We start from the raw sequence: 15,086 nt of genomic DNA on the forward strand, positions 1-15,086 counted from the left end.
CTATCTACATAAATAGTATTCACTTTAAAAATAGTAGTTTCCCATGAATCGGTATTTAGCACACTGCAAGTGATGGATGATATCAGTGACTGATATCTTTGAAAGCAGTAAAGAGAATGATCCTTTTTCATAAACACTTTGTGGTGAGCTGTCTACTACTGGCAACAAATTTCCCTACACTGTGTGCTGAATGGCTCAAATCTGTTTTCTATGACACTTCCACTTATCTTCATGTTCAGCTATTAATATGACCTGAGGGTACCCTGCTGAGGAGTTACAGCTGTTTTAAGTCACATGTCTCTTATTTGGACAAAGCAAGTGGAATTAGCCTTCCAGCTCTCCATAAATGTTCTGTTGTTTCACTGAATGACTTTAGGTGGATATCAGGATGATTTGTTAAATGAGTCCATGGTTGATTATTTCCCTATTTTTTCTCATAGTTTCCAATTTCCAGTGACCTCACTATTGGTGGAATATTAAATTCAAACTTGCCTGCATTTCCTCCACCCTCCTTTACTGTGTGTAATTCTCCCTACATGTGATCAAAATATCCACGGGTGTACTGCCGGTCTATAGTGCCCGTTGGACACTATAGACCGGCAGTACACCCGTGGATATTTTGATTATCAAATACGCCAGGAGAAACTCAAGAATTACTCCCTACATGTTTTATCTGCTTGTTAATTTCTTGACACTCAGCATCACCTGACTGCTGGTTCATTCACTTTTTACTCTAAAAATTCCATACTCATCAGTAATGGTGTACAACCATTTCAGAGATATGCCCTTGAGATCTAAGATGCCTTTTTCTTAAGCTAATGTATAATGTTGTAGGATCAAAAATGACTTATCTGTTGCTTACTCATTGCTAAAAAGCTTTTTATATCTGGACATGTGGTGGATCCAAGTTCATATTTTTTCTAACAAAATTCTCTGTACCAGATTTAACATTCTATCGCATGTGATGAGATGTGGGTTGGGGTTTATTATATTGAAATGCAGCACATTGTACATCTTGGTCAACTGTTAACAATAAATTTTCTTGCAGCAGTGTACCATAGGTCTCTAGAAGAGCACAGCGTTCCAAAAGCTTGGGAAAGGGTACAGGTCATCCCTGTTTTTAAGAAGGGACATTGAACAGATGTGCAGAACTATAGGCCTATATCTCTAACATTGATACGTTGTAGAATTTTGGAATGCTTATTATGTTCTAGTATAATTACTTTTCTGGAGGCTAGAAATCTACTCTGTAGGAATCAGCATGGGTTTTGAAAAAAGATGATAGTGTGAAACCCAGCTCGCGCTATTCTTCCACAAGACTCAGAGGGCCATAGACACGGGTTCCCAGGTAGATGCCATGTTTCTTGACTTCTGCAAGGCATTCGATGCAGTTCCCCACAGTCGTTTAATGAACAAAGTAAGAGCATGTGGACTGTCAGACCAGTTGTGTGATTGGATTGAAGAGTTGCTAGATAATTGAACACATCATGTCATTCTCAATGGAGAGGTGCTTCCAAAGTAAGAGTGAGTGGGTGTGCCGCAGGGGAGTGTCGTAGGACCATTGCTATTCACAGTATATATATAAATGACCTTGTGGATAACATAGGAAGTTCACTGAGGCTTTTTCCGGATGATGCTGCAGAATGAGACATTGTAACAATTGAAAATTGTACTGAAATGCAGGAGGAGCTGCAACAAATTTGCATGGTGCAGGGACTGGCAATTGAAAGACATAGAAAGAAAGATCCTTTATCATTTAGCTACAATATAGCAGGTCAGCAACTGCAAGCAGTTAATTCCATAAATTATCTGGGAGTAGGCATTAGGAGTGATTTAAAATGGAATGACCATTTAAAATTAATCATCGGTAAAGCAGATGCCAGACTGAGATCCATTGGAAGAATCCTAAGGAAATGCAGTCTGAAAACAAAGGAAGTAGGTTACAGTACACTTGTTCGCCCACTGCTTGAATACTGCTCAACAGTGTGGGTTCCGTACCAGATAGGGTTGATAGAAGAGAGACAGAGAGAGAGATCGAATGGAGAGCAGCGCGCTTCTTTACAGGATCATTTAGTGATCATGAAAGCATTACGGAGATGATAGATACTCCAGTGGAAGATTCTGCAAGAGAGACACTTAGTAGCTCAGTACGAATTTTGTTGAAGTTTCGAGAATATACCTTCACTCAGGAGTCGAGCAGTATATTGCTCTCTCCTATGTATATCTTGTGAAGATACCATGAGGATAAAATCAAATAGATTAGAGCCCACACACAGGCATACAGACAATCTTTCTTTCCACGAACAGTAAGAGTTTGGAATAGAAGGGAGAACCGATAGAGGTACTGAAGGTACCCTCCCCTACACACCATCAGGTGGTTTGCGAAGTATGGATATAGATGTAGATGTAATTGGTTGTGATACATATACTTCATATAAAGTAGTAGTTGTTAAATTACTAGAAGCCAGTTCTCACCTTCAGGAGACAGAACTCCCAATATTGGTAGTAGAAATAAAGCATTCAAAGTGTTTGGAGCAGTAAGTTCTTTCTTCAGTGGGAGAGAGGAATTAGTTGAGAGAGATTTGGAGGTGTCAGGTCACTTCGACCTCAGGCTTGAGAGAGGTCTACCTGCTATGAGGGGGAACACACAATGATGAAGTAAAAGAAGGCATCAGAGTGCATGCTGAAAGGCAGTACACTTGTAAACATTGCACCAACTTCAGTTGAGGGGCTGTGGAAAAAAGAGAAGATGGGGAAAGGAGGGGGGGGGGGGGGGGGAGGAATCTAAAAAGTGGAAAGAATAATCCAGTTAAAAAAAAAAGAAATAAAAAGGGAACGGGAAAAAGGAGGAAAAGAATAGATGGTTGTACATATGAAGCAGTGGAGGAATGAATAGGTTAAATCCAGGAGGACGGTGGGTTGTGGCTTTTGGAGGAAGTAGTACTGAGTAGGAGAATCAAAATGGCTCATCTGGTGTAGCAACCTCTCAAGTTTGTCATGTCATGCCGTCAAGCTTGTTAAGTAGCTAGATCTGAACATCCCAGTGACTGACATTTCTTCCTATCCATTGGTGTGTGGTGCCAGTTTGAAGATAGTCATCGCATTATGTAATGAATCCGTATCAGTTGATAAAACAACACGAACAGTTCCCACAATGCTGTGCCATTAATGGTGTACCACTAGGACTGGAGGAATTTGTAGTCGGATGCAGGCATGGGACTGGTTTTACAATGTAACAGTTGCAACGCACAAAACTTTGATACGTAGTGTCAGATGAAGATCACACTAAGTCAACTATAATTGCAAACAAATAACTACTATTATCATGACTACTCACAAACCTAAGGTATATAAACATAAATGTACAGGTACCCATCTCGACTTGTGTTTATATGCTTGCTGCAGTATGTCAAACATTCCAAGTGTCAGATTGACTCACTTAAATTTTCACTACTTTTGCCAGTAACGATCACTCTTTTGCCTGTCACAATTCCTGTAGTAATAATTTATGCAATGTTATTGCGAGCCCTAAATTACACCATCCTACCTGAAGGTCTCAACAGCTGACTTCTACTCCTGCAGCTACCAAATGCAAAATATATTGAGCAGGAACTACCTGTACACCACATTCCCCTGTAACATAATAGGCACTAATCTCATATTAAAATTTAATTTTACTTTCCACTGATATTCTCTCTCTCTCTCTCTCTCTCTCTCTCTCTCTCTTTCTCTCTCTCTCTCTCTCTCTCTCTCTTTCTCTCTCTCTCTCTTTCTCTCTCTCTCTCTTTCTCTCTCTCTCTCTTTCTCTCTCTCTCTCTCTCTCTCTCTCTCTCTCTCTCTCTCCTCCCCCCCCCCCTCTCTCTCTCTCTCTCTCTCTCTCCTCCCCCCCCCCCCTCCCCACATAAATAATTATACTGACATTTTGTAACATATTTTGTACACCGACGTAATTTAATAATGTCCACTTTCATAGATAACTCATTTTTCAGGTTGATAGATGAAGTGACTGGAGAGAGCCGGCAGATTCTACAGTTCCATTATACTACATGGCCCGACTTTGGTGTGCCAGAGAGCCCAACAGCATTCCTAAATTTCCTGACTGTAGTTCGACAGAGTGGTGCACTGGACCAGAATGTAGGGCCACCAGTTGTGCATTGCTCAGCTGGAATAGGGCGTTCTGGTACTTTCTGCCTTGTCGATTCTTGCCTTGTTCTTGTAAGTTCGTATGTCATTATTCATTAATAAATAATTGTATTTAGTTGGCTTTTGTACTCCATTTTGGCAATACATACATTTAATGGGTCACGTCAGTCTGTTGAGGAACGTGGACCTTAGATTTGTGTTGGTAAAATGAGTTAAAGTGTAGAGAGAAAACTAGGACTTGAAATTTATTTATTATTTCCCCTGTGAATTTGTATTTTGCAATTTCACGTTTATTTGTAACTTCGGTGTTACAGCGGTTAAAAAAAATTTCATCTTATAACAGTAATTATGGCACAAAGATTGATGGTACTATCTCCCAATTCAAACCCTCCACAGGATGTCTCAGCATTCTATATTTAATCAAGAGTGTTAGAGATGCTTTGTACATATGTGGAGAAACTAAGTAGTTTTTCTTTCAATTCTGGATTTTGCTGTATGCATATGTTTGCAAGTTTCTTATGAAAGCAAGTTACTTGCTCTTTTTCTTCTAGGTATCAGATCAATGCACACATGTAAACCTGCCAACTTTTACAGTTAACCCATAAAATTTACAGAAATTGTAACATTTTACAGTTTTACGTGTGGATGGTGTCATTTTACAACTTTGCGGACAAAAATTTGAAACGTCAACATTCGATAATTGCCCCACTTCCAGACAGTCGATTGTTTGCGAGGGCCAAAGGCAAGTTTAGGCAGTTAAGAACTCATTCTTTGATATGATTGGTATTTTTAACCTTGTGATGCTCGTGTCATCATTGTAATCGAATTTAAAGCCGGGATAATAGTTCTTCCATGTGAATCTTACATGTCAACAGTCTCTGATCTGCAAAGTCTTTGTTCCAGACGCTTGTAGTGATTTAACCAATATTCTTTGGGCATGTGTGGACCAATTACATTTGTTTTGTGTGTGTGTGTGTGTGTGTGTGTGTGTGTGTGTGTGTGTGTGTGTGTGTGTGTGTGTTTTTTTACCACGTACACATTCTTTGTTCACGAGGCGGATATGTCCATTTAATGGATTATGACTTTGTGTGCTTCGTGCTTCGACATTTTTTGATAAAGTGTTTGACTGCCCTGAGTATTTATTTTACAATTTATGCGATATTCAGTGATCCAGGTTCCTTTCAATGTTTCACACCATTTGTTCTTGAACGTTTTCACACACTGTATTCCTGATGTAGGATTCATGAATAAATCCAATACGAAACAGCACTTCCAGGCATTTAAAGAATAAAGGGAGAAAAATTTGCCTTCTGCATGCTGTGTGGGAGTGATATTAATGCTGCACATGGTGGAAGAAAAGATTTAAGTAATAATCCGAAGTGCGATAAACAAGTAATTTATGTTAAATCGGAGAAAGATAATAAGAAAATCAACACCTTCCTTGCGAAGTCTGAAAATGTTGACAGTGACATAATGAGGGCTGAGTGTCTGTTTCCTTCCTTTTTGGTGGAACACAATGCAGCCTTTTAAGTCCGACTGACTGTGCTGGTGCTGTATTTAAGATGATGATTCCCACATCAGAAGTTGCAAAGAAATGTAGCTGTGGCTGCATGAAAACCACATGCATTTTAAGTAAAATGGCAAAAAAAAAACATCAACTGAAATTAAGTGCTTTCAGAATGGACCATTTCCTTTGGCAGCGGGTGAAAGCAATGATAAGAATGCCAAGTTGTATCCTGTTGTTAAATTCTGACATTCTGCAGGGAAAAGTAGTAAGCACTGTGCTATCCATCCCAGCATTAGATGGGGAAGCAGCAGGGTGAAACACAGGAAAACTGATGTTATCACAGGTGAATTCTCATAACATAGCAATTGAAACCTGTGTGGCTTTCTGTTCTGACAATGCTCCTGTTATTGTAGGACACAAAAATGGGGTTCCAGAAGTTCTGAAGGAAGTTAAACCAGATATTGCAATCATACGTTGTCTTTGCAACCTGATTAATCTAGTAGCTGGAAGATTACCACCGAAGGTGGATGAGATCCTTGTTGTTGTATTTTATTTCTTAGAGAAGAGTGTCGAAAGAAAAGAACACTTTCAGAAATTTCAGAACTTACACAATAAAGAGGCAAAAAAAATTCTGAAGCATGTATGTACTAGGTGTTATCTTCAGGCAGACTACTGGACCAGTGGGATCCCCATCTTTCTTTTTTCAAGGAGGAATTAATATTATGTGCCCAAATCATTTTCAAAAGGTTGACATCTTTCGCAATACCTAGAGTTCAACAACGTGCACCCAAAGAGCATCAGAAGAAGAAAAATTTTTGATTCTGCTACTAAACATCTAAAAGAATAGCGCATTCTTCCAAATGTGACAAACCCACTGTAAAAAAGTAAAGACTTCCGCTACAAGTGAGGAAAAATTGAATATTTTCCTGTCCTTGAACAAGGCCTTTTGCACTCCTCTTCATGTGACTCTCCCTGTATTTGACAAACTGAATGTTGCCATTCAGACTTCTTCCCACTACTTCACTTTTTATTAGAACTTCGAATGGGTTTGAAAAAGCAACTGTTCACATAGTTTAAGACCAATCTTCTCAAAAACTCCTCATTGCTTGAAGTTGAGTGGAACTTGATTCATAATCAAAGAAGTGATGATCAGGTAGTTATTGGCATTCAGACTTCAAACATAGTGAATGATCTCCTGGATACACATAACCCCTTTCCTTTTCACCAGTGAGATACTAATCTTACACTGCTTGTGACTAAATTGTCAAAAATTTTCAACTTAAGGATGATGTGTTAAAGCATGCTCAAGTTGCTAGACAAAATTGAAGATGCACAGTTTTCTTCCATTCATATGAAAAGAAGAGAATGAAACTACAGATGTTATGAATGGGCTTCAGGGGCAGTTCACAACTCTTAAAGTAGATGACACCTTTGCTGCAAATCAATATCTGCAAGTGATTCCAGTTGGACACAAATGTCAAGAATTCATGGAGCCGAAGGACTTCTTAAGTATAATCAAATTTCTAGAGTAATGCTCTCTGTTCTCACCATAACATACAGCAATGCAGAGTGTGGATGTGTTTTCGGCCTTGTGAAGCAGACTAGAACAGAGTTCAGATCAATGTCCAATGAATCTCTGAAGTCAATTTCTATTTTGAAGGCCAAGGGTTCTGGTCCCTATTATGACAAAACATCTTCTTAAGACTTTGTGCAGGAAGCTAAAAAAAGGCCACAACTATGACCTTAAAGTCAAACTAGCATGTGATTTGCAGTGAATGTTACATTACTTCTTGCTTGTGTTATGTTAAACAAGTTTTATTGTGTAAAGCCTTTTTCAATTACCGCATATCTGCTTAATTTATCAAGGAAGTCCATTATGTATATTTCAAACCAATATTCACCGAAGATGTGATTTCATTGAAGGCCCTGTTTAAAGCATGAATTACTGTATTTTGTAGCCCAGAAGTATTATTATTATTATTTTCATCAAGCTGGGATATATCAAATATTGTTAGATTTTTTTGTCGCATGTGAGTTTTACTAATAGCCCTTTTCAAAAGTTTAGATACTATGAGGGTTGTCCCGAAAGTAATGTACCACATTTTTTTCCTTCAGCCATTTTTTATTGAACATAATGAGAATTACACACACGAAAGAATGCTGTTTTATCTACATACCGTATTTTTCCACGTAATCTCCATCCCTTTCTGCGGACTTCCTCCAGCTCAAAACAAAGGTGTGTATGCGCTGTCTGTACCAAACCTTGCCCTGGTGGCGGAGCCAGTGCTTCACTGTGTGAATCACTACCTCATTGTCCTCAACATGTTTTCCACAAGTGGCATCCTTTAATGGCACAAACAAGTAGAAGTCTGACGGGTCTTGGTCAGGGCTGTAGGGTGGATGGGATAACACTGTCAAACTGTGTCTGGATAATTGCATCCACACTTCCTTTGCCGATTGGCAGATGCAGCACCAACTGCCGAGTCATAATGCATCTGTCCTCAAATGACATCAGCTCACTTCAACATGACTGGTGTGACAGCCATGAATGGTGTCCCCCAACCTCAGTAAATCGTGGAGCTCTGCTGAACTGCCTTCTGATGACCTCACCCTCTGTGCCCAGTGATTAACTGTACTTCTGTCAACAGCAGATGCTCCATAGACTTGGCATGAGCATTTGTGAATATTCCCCACAGTTTCTTTCTCTGCAGTGAGAAATTCAATGCCAGTGTGTTGCTTGTAACGTACATCACTTACAGAAGCCATTTTGAAATGTTGTGCAGCTACGTTATCTGTCAGAAGTGACGGAAACTTTGTGCGTTCACTCAGGAGACTTCAAATAATACATACATAATGTTCCTCATTCATAGCACTGTTTCCAGCTGAGAAAAAAATGCAGTGCATTACATTCTGGCAGCCCTTATAATACAATATTTCAATCTTTATTGTTAAATGCATATGTAATAAGGCAGTAACTTTGCTATAGTACTTTTATCCATGGATATTTCGTAGTCATATTGCACAAGATTTATCTGACACCAATGGCCAGTATTGTCAGGTCTATTATGCAGTCTAATACACATAGTGCACTTAATGTCTGTATATAAAAGGCAATGGACTCACTCACTCATCACCCACCCCCCTGCGGGTCCGGGGTAAGAATAGGCCCGAGGTATTCCTGCCTGTCGTAAGAGGCGACTAAAAGGAGTTTCAACCGTTTTGGCCTTCCATGTGATGGTCCCCCGTGGGGTTTGACCCCCATTTTTCAAAATTCCACAGAAGTACGAGCCTTTTGGGGAAGGATGCCTTACGTGGTGTATCACTGGTCCTCAGTGCACTAAGACCTTGGCACTCAGCATTGTAACGGCGTTGTAACCGCACCCACTATTCCTCAAATTGGGCCTAAACGCCTGATGGGTTGCACAAGTTACGCCCATAGTGCGTCCCCATCTGCACCTACGGTCATGGACTTTCCATGGCACCCAAAATCCAGCATGGTAGCCAGCCCGTTGTTGTGGGGTCGTCATGTACCCTCTAGGTTGTAGGCCCCCTGACAACACAGGGATCGTACTGCCGATACCTGAGCTGCACCCGCCCCACGTTGGCCAAGGAGTAGGTGCCCGTCTCTGTGGGGCATCAGGACTCCCGGCAACGATCATCCTGCCAGGTGGCCCTTGCTGAGGCTGGGTGGCGCCCATGGGGAGAGCCCCTGGTCGGAGTGGGTGGTATCGGGGCGGACGTTTTGCAGATGAAACGTCAACATGTATCAGGTCGATCTGTGGCCGAGTCTTTTAAAAAGAAAGGTACTGTCTCTGGTTCTGGTTCTGGTTCTGGTTCTCCTGCCCCGCCTGCTTGGGGCGAAGTACTTCCCCCGCTATTTAGTCTGTTCTCGGACCGATGGGGGGGACGTTCGCCACCTCCGAGCCCATGTTCTTTGTCCAGCACATCGAGGACATCTTTGGGGAAATCGAGGCTCTCAGTAAAATGCATTTGGGGTCCGTTCTTATAAAGACCACCTCCGCCACACAGTCGGCGGCACTCCAGGCGTGCGACCGACTAGGGGACATCCCAGTGTCCATTGTCCTGCATCTGGCACTGAATAGGATGCAGGGGGTTATTTTTCATCGGGACCTCCTGCTGCAATCTGATGATGAGCTCAGGGCAAACCTGGAGCGCCGAGGCGTGCATTTCGTCCGGCGAGTCCAGCGCGGCCCCAAAGACCGTCGCATCGACACCGAGGCCTTTATCCTCACCTTCGAGGGGGACGTTTTCCCGGATAAGGTAAAGGTGATGTGCTACTGGTGCCACCTTAGGTTCAGCCTCCTATGCGCTTCTTTCGGTGTTTGCGCTTTGGGCACATGTCGTCACTGTGTGAGGCTGAGCCCCTTTGTGGCGATTGTGGACGTCCTCTTCGTGAGGAACATACATGCACCCCACCACTTGGGTGTGTCTATTGTCCTGGCCTCCACTCGCCTAGATCTTTAGACTGCCCTGCGTATCAGAAGGAGAAGAAGATTCAAGAATTAAAAACTTTGGACCGTCTCTCTTATTCTGAGGCAAGGAAGAAGTATGACCGCCTCCATCCCGTGATGTTGACAACTTCGTTTGCCTCAGTCGTGTCCACTCCTTTCCCAGTATCCTCACCCCTGTCCTGTCCCCCCTCCACCTCCTCACCCCATCCGGGGTCTATGCCTCTGCTTCCCAAATCCCTCCCTTCCAAATCCTCCTTCCTCGCAGCCCCTGCCCCCTCTGTCCCAGGGACCACCCTTCCTCCTCCTCCCTCCCTCCCCCCCCCCCCCCCCTCCGCCGCCTGAGAAGTGATCCTCTTCTCAGGTGTCCATCGGGGAAACGTTCTGGACCCCAGTTTCCGAGGTCCGGCGTTCCAAAACAGACCCCGCGCGTGAGGACCTTCTTTGGGTCCAGCCCACCATCCCCGTGCCTCATCGGATTTCCAAGAAGACGTCTTTATCCCCCTCTCCACCCCAGCGTGTTTCGTCTGATGCTCCATCCATGAGTCGCTGCTCCCGGCCGTCCTCAGTTTCGCCGGGACGCTCTGCTGCCAGGCGCTCAGCTGGCCTGTCGTCGGTGAATGATGCTGCCCCTCCTGCGCAACCCAGGAATGCGGCCACAGCTGGCGACGACTCGATGGAACAGGATCCGCCTCCTGCCGGTTGTAGCGTTGTTCCCTCGAAACCTGGCCCTCGGCGGACGGCGAGGTGACCAGCTCTTCACCCGTTTCGTTCCCCCTTTTTTCTGACTAGCGATGGCTTTGTTACATTGGAATATAAGAGGTATTCGATCTAATTGGGAGGAATTACAACTGCTCCTCCGCCTGCACTGTCCGCTCGTCCTTGGTCTCCAGGAGACCAAGTTGCGCCCAACTGACTCTATTGCTTTTACCCACTATACCTCGGAGCTGTCTGACCTCACCCCTGTGGACGGTATTCCAGCTCATGGTGGGGTCATGTTGCTCATTCGGGACGATGTCTATTACCATCCCATTCCAAGCAATAGCTGTCCATATTACTCTTTCTGCCTTTACTTTTTCTGTTTGTACTGTCTGCACTCCGTCATCCGCAGTTAGTCGGGCTGACATGATGCATCTGATTGTTCAGCTTCCTCTGCTGTTTTTATTTTTTGGCGACTTCAGTGCCCATCATCCCCTTTGGGGCTCTCCTGCATCCTGTCAGAGAGGCTCCCTCTTGGCGGATGTCTTCAACCATCTCAGTCTTGTCTGCCTCAATACTGCCGCCCCGACTTTCCTCTCGGACTCTACTCATACCTACTCCCACTTGGACCTCTCATCTGTTCTACCACTCTTGCCCGTCGGTTCGAGTGCTATGTCCTTTCTGACACCTATTCGAGCGACCATTTCCCCTGTGTCATTCGTCTCCTGCACCACACCCCATCCCCACGTTCTTTGAGCTGGAACATACCGAAAGCTGACTGGGGACTTTACTCCTCCCTGGCGATCTTTCCGGACCACGATTTTCTCAGTTGTGACAGTCAGGTCGAATACCTCATGGCTGTTATCATCAATGCTGCCAAACATTCCATTCCTCATACTACCTCTTCTTCACGTCGCGTTTCCATCCCCTGGTGGAATGAGGCTTGTAGAGACGCTATCTGTGCTCGACGACGTGCATTACGCACCTTTCGCCGCCATCCTACGCTGGCGAATTGTATTGGATACAAACGACTTGGAGCGCAATGCCGTAGAGTCATCAAAGACAGCAAAAAAGCTTGTTGGGCCTCTTTCACCACCTCCTTTAACCGTTTTACTCCCTCTGTCGTCTGGGGTGGCCTGCGTCAGCTGTCGGGCATTAAGGCCCACTCCTCAGTACCTAGCCTGATTTCAGGTAATGAGGTACTTGTTGATCCTGTGGATGTTTCCAATGCCTTCGACCACTTTTTCGCTGAGGTTTCAAGCTCCGCCCATTACCACCCCGCCTTCCTTCCCAGCAAAGAGGCAGAAGAGGCTCGGCGACCTTCCTTCCACTCGCTGAATCTGGAAAATTACAATGCCCCTTTACTATGCGGGAACTCGAACGTGCACTTGCACTGTCCCAGTCCTTTGCTCCGGGGCCAGGTGCCATTCACGTTCAGATGCTGACACACCTTTCTCCGGCAGGCAAAACCTTTCTTCTTCGTACCTACAATCGCAGGGCAAGTCCTCGTGCATTGGCGTGACGCCGTCGTTGTTCCTATACCCAAACCTGGGAAGGATAGACACCTTCCTTCTAGTTACCGCCCCATTTCTCTTACAAGCTGTGTCTGTAAGGTGATGGAGCGCATGGTTAATGCTCGGTTAGTTTGGATTCTTGAATCTCGATGGCTACTTACCAATGTTCAATGCAGCTTTCGTCGCTGCCGCTCTGCTGTTGACCGCCTTGTGACCTTGTCGGCATTCATCATGACCAACTTTTGGCGAAAGCGCCAAACGGTATCCGTGTTCTTCGATTTGGAGAAGGGTTATGATACCTGTTGGTGAGGAGGTATTCTCCGCACTATGCACAGGTGGGGTCTACGCGGTCGTCTGCCCCTTTTTATTGATTCCTTTTTAACAGATTGAAAGTTTAGGGTACGTGTGGGTTCTGTATTGTCAGACGGAGTGCCTCAGGGCTCCGTCTTGAGCGTAGCCCTTTTTGCCATAGCGATCAATCCAATTATGGATTGCATTCCACCTAATGTCTCAGGCTCTCTTTTTGTCGATGACTTCACGGTCTACTGCAGTGCCCAGAGAACATGCCTCCTGGAGCGCTGCCTTCAGCGTTGTCTTGACAGCCTATACCCATGGAGTGTGGCTAATGGCTTCCGGTTCTCTGAAGAGAAGACAGTTTGCATCAACTTTTGGCGATATAAAGTGTTCCTTCTGCCATCCTTACATCTCGTCCCGTTGTTCTCCCATTCATGGAAACAACTAAGTTTCTATGGCTCACACTGGACAGGAAACTTTGTTGGTCTCCGCACGTCTCTTATTTGGCTGCCCGTTGTACACTTTCCCTTAATGTCCTCAGAGTTCTTAGTGGTTCATCTTGGGGAGTGGACCGCACTGTCCTGCTTCGCTTGTATCGGTCCATAGTACGATCAAATCTGGATTATGGGAGCCTTGTCTACTCGTCTGCTCGGCCATCCCTCTTACGCCGTCTCAATTCCATCCACCATCGGGAGGTTACGTCTTGCGACCGGAGCATTCGACACTAGTCCCGTCGAGAGTCTTTATGCTGAAGCTGCCGAATTACCATTGACCTACCGGCGCGGCGTACTGCTTTGTCGGTATGCCTGCCGGCTGTTATCAATGCCCGACCACCCCTCTTATCAGTCCTTCTTAGCCGATTCTCTCGACCGGCAGTATGGGTTGTACGTGTCTGCCCTGCTGCCCCCTGGAGTCCGCTTTCGTCGCCTGCTTCGACAATTGGATTTTGCCCTCCCTACCACCTTCAGAGAGGGTGAGAGCCCGACACCACCTTGGCTCCAGGCTCCGGTTCATATTCATCTCGACGTCAGCTCGCTCCCGAAGGAGGGTACTCCGGCTGCAGTGTATTGCTCACGGTTTGTCGAACTTCGTGCTCGACTTGTCAGTCACACCTTTATTTACACTGATGGCTCCAAAACTGACGATGGTGTTGGCTGAGCCTTTGTTGTCGGGGCCGCCACCTTTAAATACTGGCTCCTCGACCAGTGTTCCAGCTTTACGGCCGAGCTTTTTGCTCTCCACAGGCCGTTCAGTATGCCCGCTGCCACCGCCATTCATCATATGTACTCTGCTCTGATTCACTCGGTGCTCTTCAGAGCCTTGGAGCTCCATATCCGGTCCATCCCTTGGAGCAACGGATCCAGCAGTCCCCCCATTCTTTTGCTGATGATGGCACTCATGTCAGCTTTCTGTGGGTTCCCGGCCATGTAGGAGTGCCTGGGAATGAGGCTGCTGATGCTGCAGCCAAGGCTGCAGTCCTCCTGCCTCGGCCAGCCTCCCATTGTGTCCTGTCATCTTACATCAGTTGGGTTGTTTGTAAGAGGCTTGTGTCATTGTGGTGGGATACTTGGTCATCACTTCAAGGAAACAAGCTCCGGGCCGTAAAACTGTTCCCAACTGCTTGGACAACCTCCTCCCGACCATCTCGGCAAGAAGAGGTCCTTCTGACCAGGTTGCGGATTGGGCATTGCCGGTTTAGCCACTGCTACCTGCTATCCGGTGACCCAGCCTCGCAGTGCCCTTGTGGTCATGCATTGACAGTGCTCCATGTTTTATTGTCGTGTCCCCGTTTTAGTCAATCTCGTGCTGTCCTGTCTCTGCCATCTACTTTACAGGATATTTTAGCTGATGACGCTCAAGCAGCTGCTCGTGTTCTTCGTTTTATTACTTTGACTGGCTTGTCCAAAGACATCTAACTCTTTCACTTATTTTATCTGCATCTTTGTAAGAACTTTCTGGTGTCTCCCCCCCCCCCCCGCCCCCTCCCTCCCTTGAGTTTTACAAGATTCTATGTGCACTTACAATTGTGACTGGGCGCTAATGACCTCAGTAGTTGAGCGCCCTTAAAAATAAAAAAAATAAAAAATAACTCATCACCCAGTCCAAACCACTAAGGATAGGAACTTTAAATTTGCAGAGGATTCTGATCTTATACTGTAGGCATTGTTTAAGGAGGGATTGTTCAAAATTCCACCCATAAAGTGGTGAAAATGGGATGGAAAGGCTTTTGAAAATGTGTCGGTATTAACACAGTTTTGAAGCTAGAACTGAGCCAGAAATTAAAATAAATAAATAAATAAATAAAATAAAAAAATAATTTCAGCATTTTTGGAAATTCAACCACTAAGAGGATAAAATGATGGGTGAAAGTTTTTTTGTAAACAAATAATTATTGACGAACTACTAAAGCATTTGTGAAGATACAGGTATGAAAACTGATATTTGACTTCTCAGTTAGAA

At 44.6% G+C, this 15,086-nt stretch overlaps 1 protein-coding gene across 6 annotated transcripts in view; it reads left to right on the forward strand.

The window, feature by feature from the left end:
* Positions 1-15,086, forward strand: part of LOC126365991 (tyrosine-protein phosphatase non-receptor type 2-like) — a 65,711-nt gene that overhangs the window by 22,002 nt on the left and 28,623 nt on the right. For all 6 annotated transcript variants that reach the window (XR_007566287.1, XM_050008811.1, XM_050008809.1 and 3 more), the window contains exon 5: positions 3,990-4,215. Coding sequence is in view for 5 of the 6 variants with exons in the window: in XM_050008811.1 (XP_049864768.1) it covers positions 3,990-4,215 (226 nt within the window). In the remaining variant the exon portion in view is untranslated. The remainder of the gene's footprint in view (positions 1-3,989; positions 4,216-15,086) is intronic.

This window comes from Schistocerca gregaria, chromosome 4 (assembly GCF_023897955.1).
Source record: "Schistocerca gregaria isolate iqSchGreg1 chromosome 4, iqSchGreg1.2, whole genome shotgun sequence".
In the NCBI taxonomy this organism is placed as follows: domain Eukaryota; kingdom Metazoa; phylum Arthropoda; class Insecta; order Orthoptera; family Acrididae; genus Schistocerca; species Schistocerca gregaria.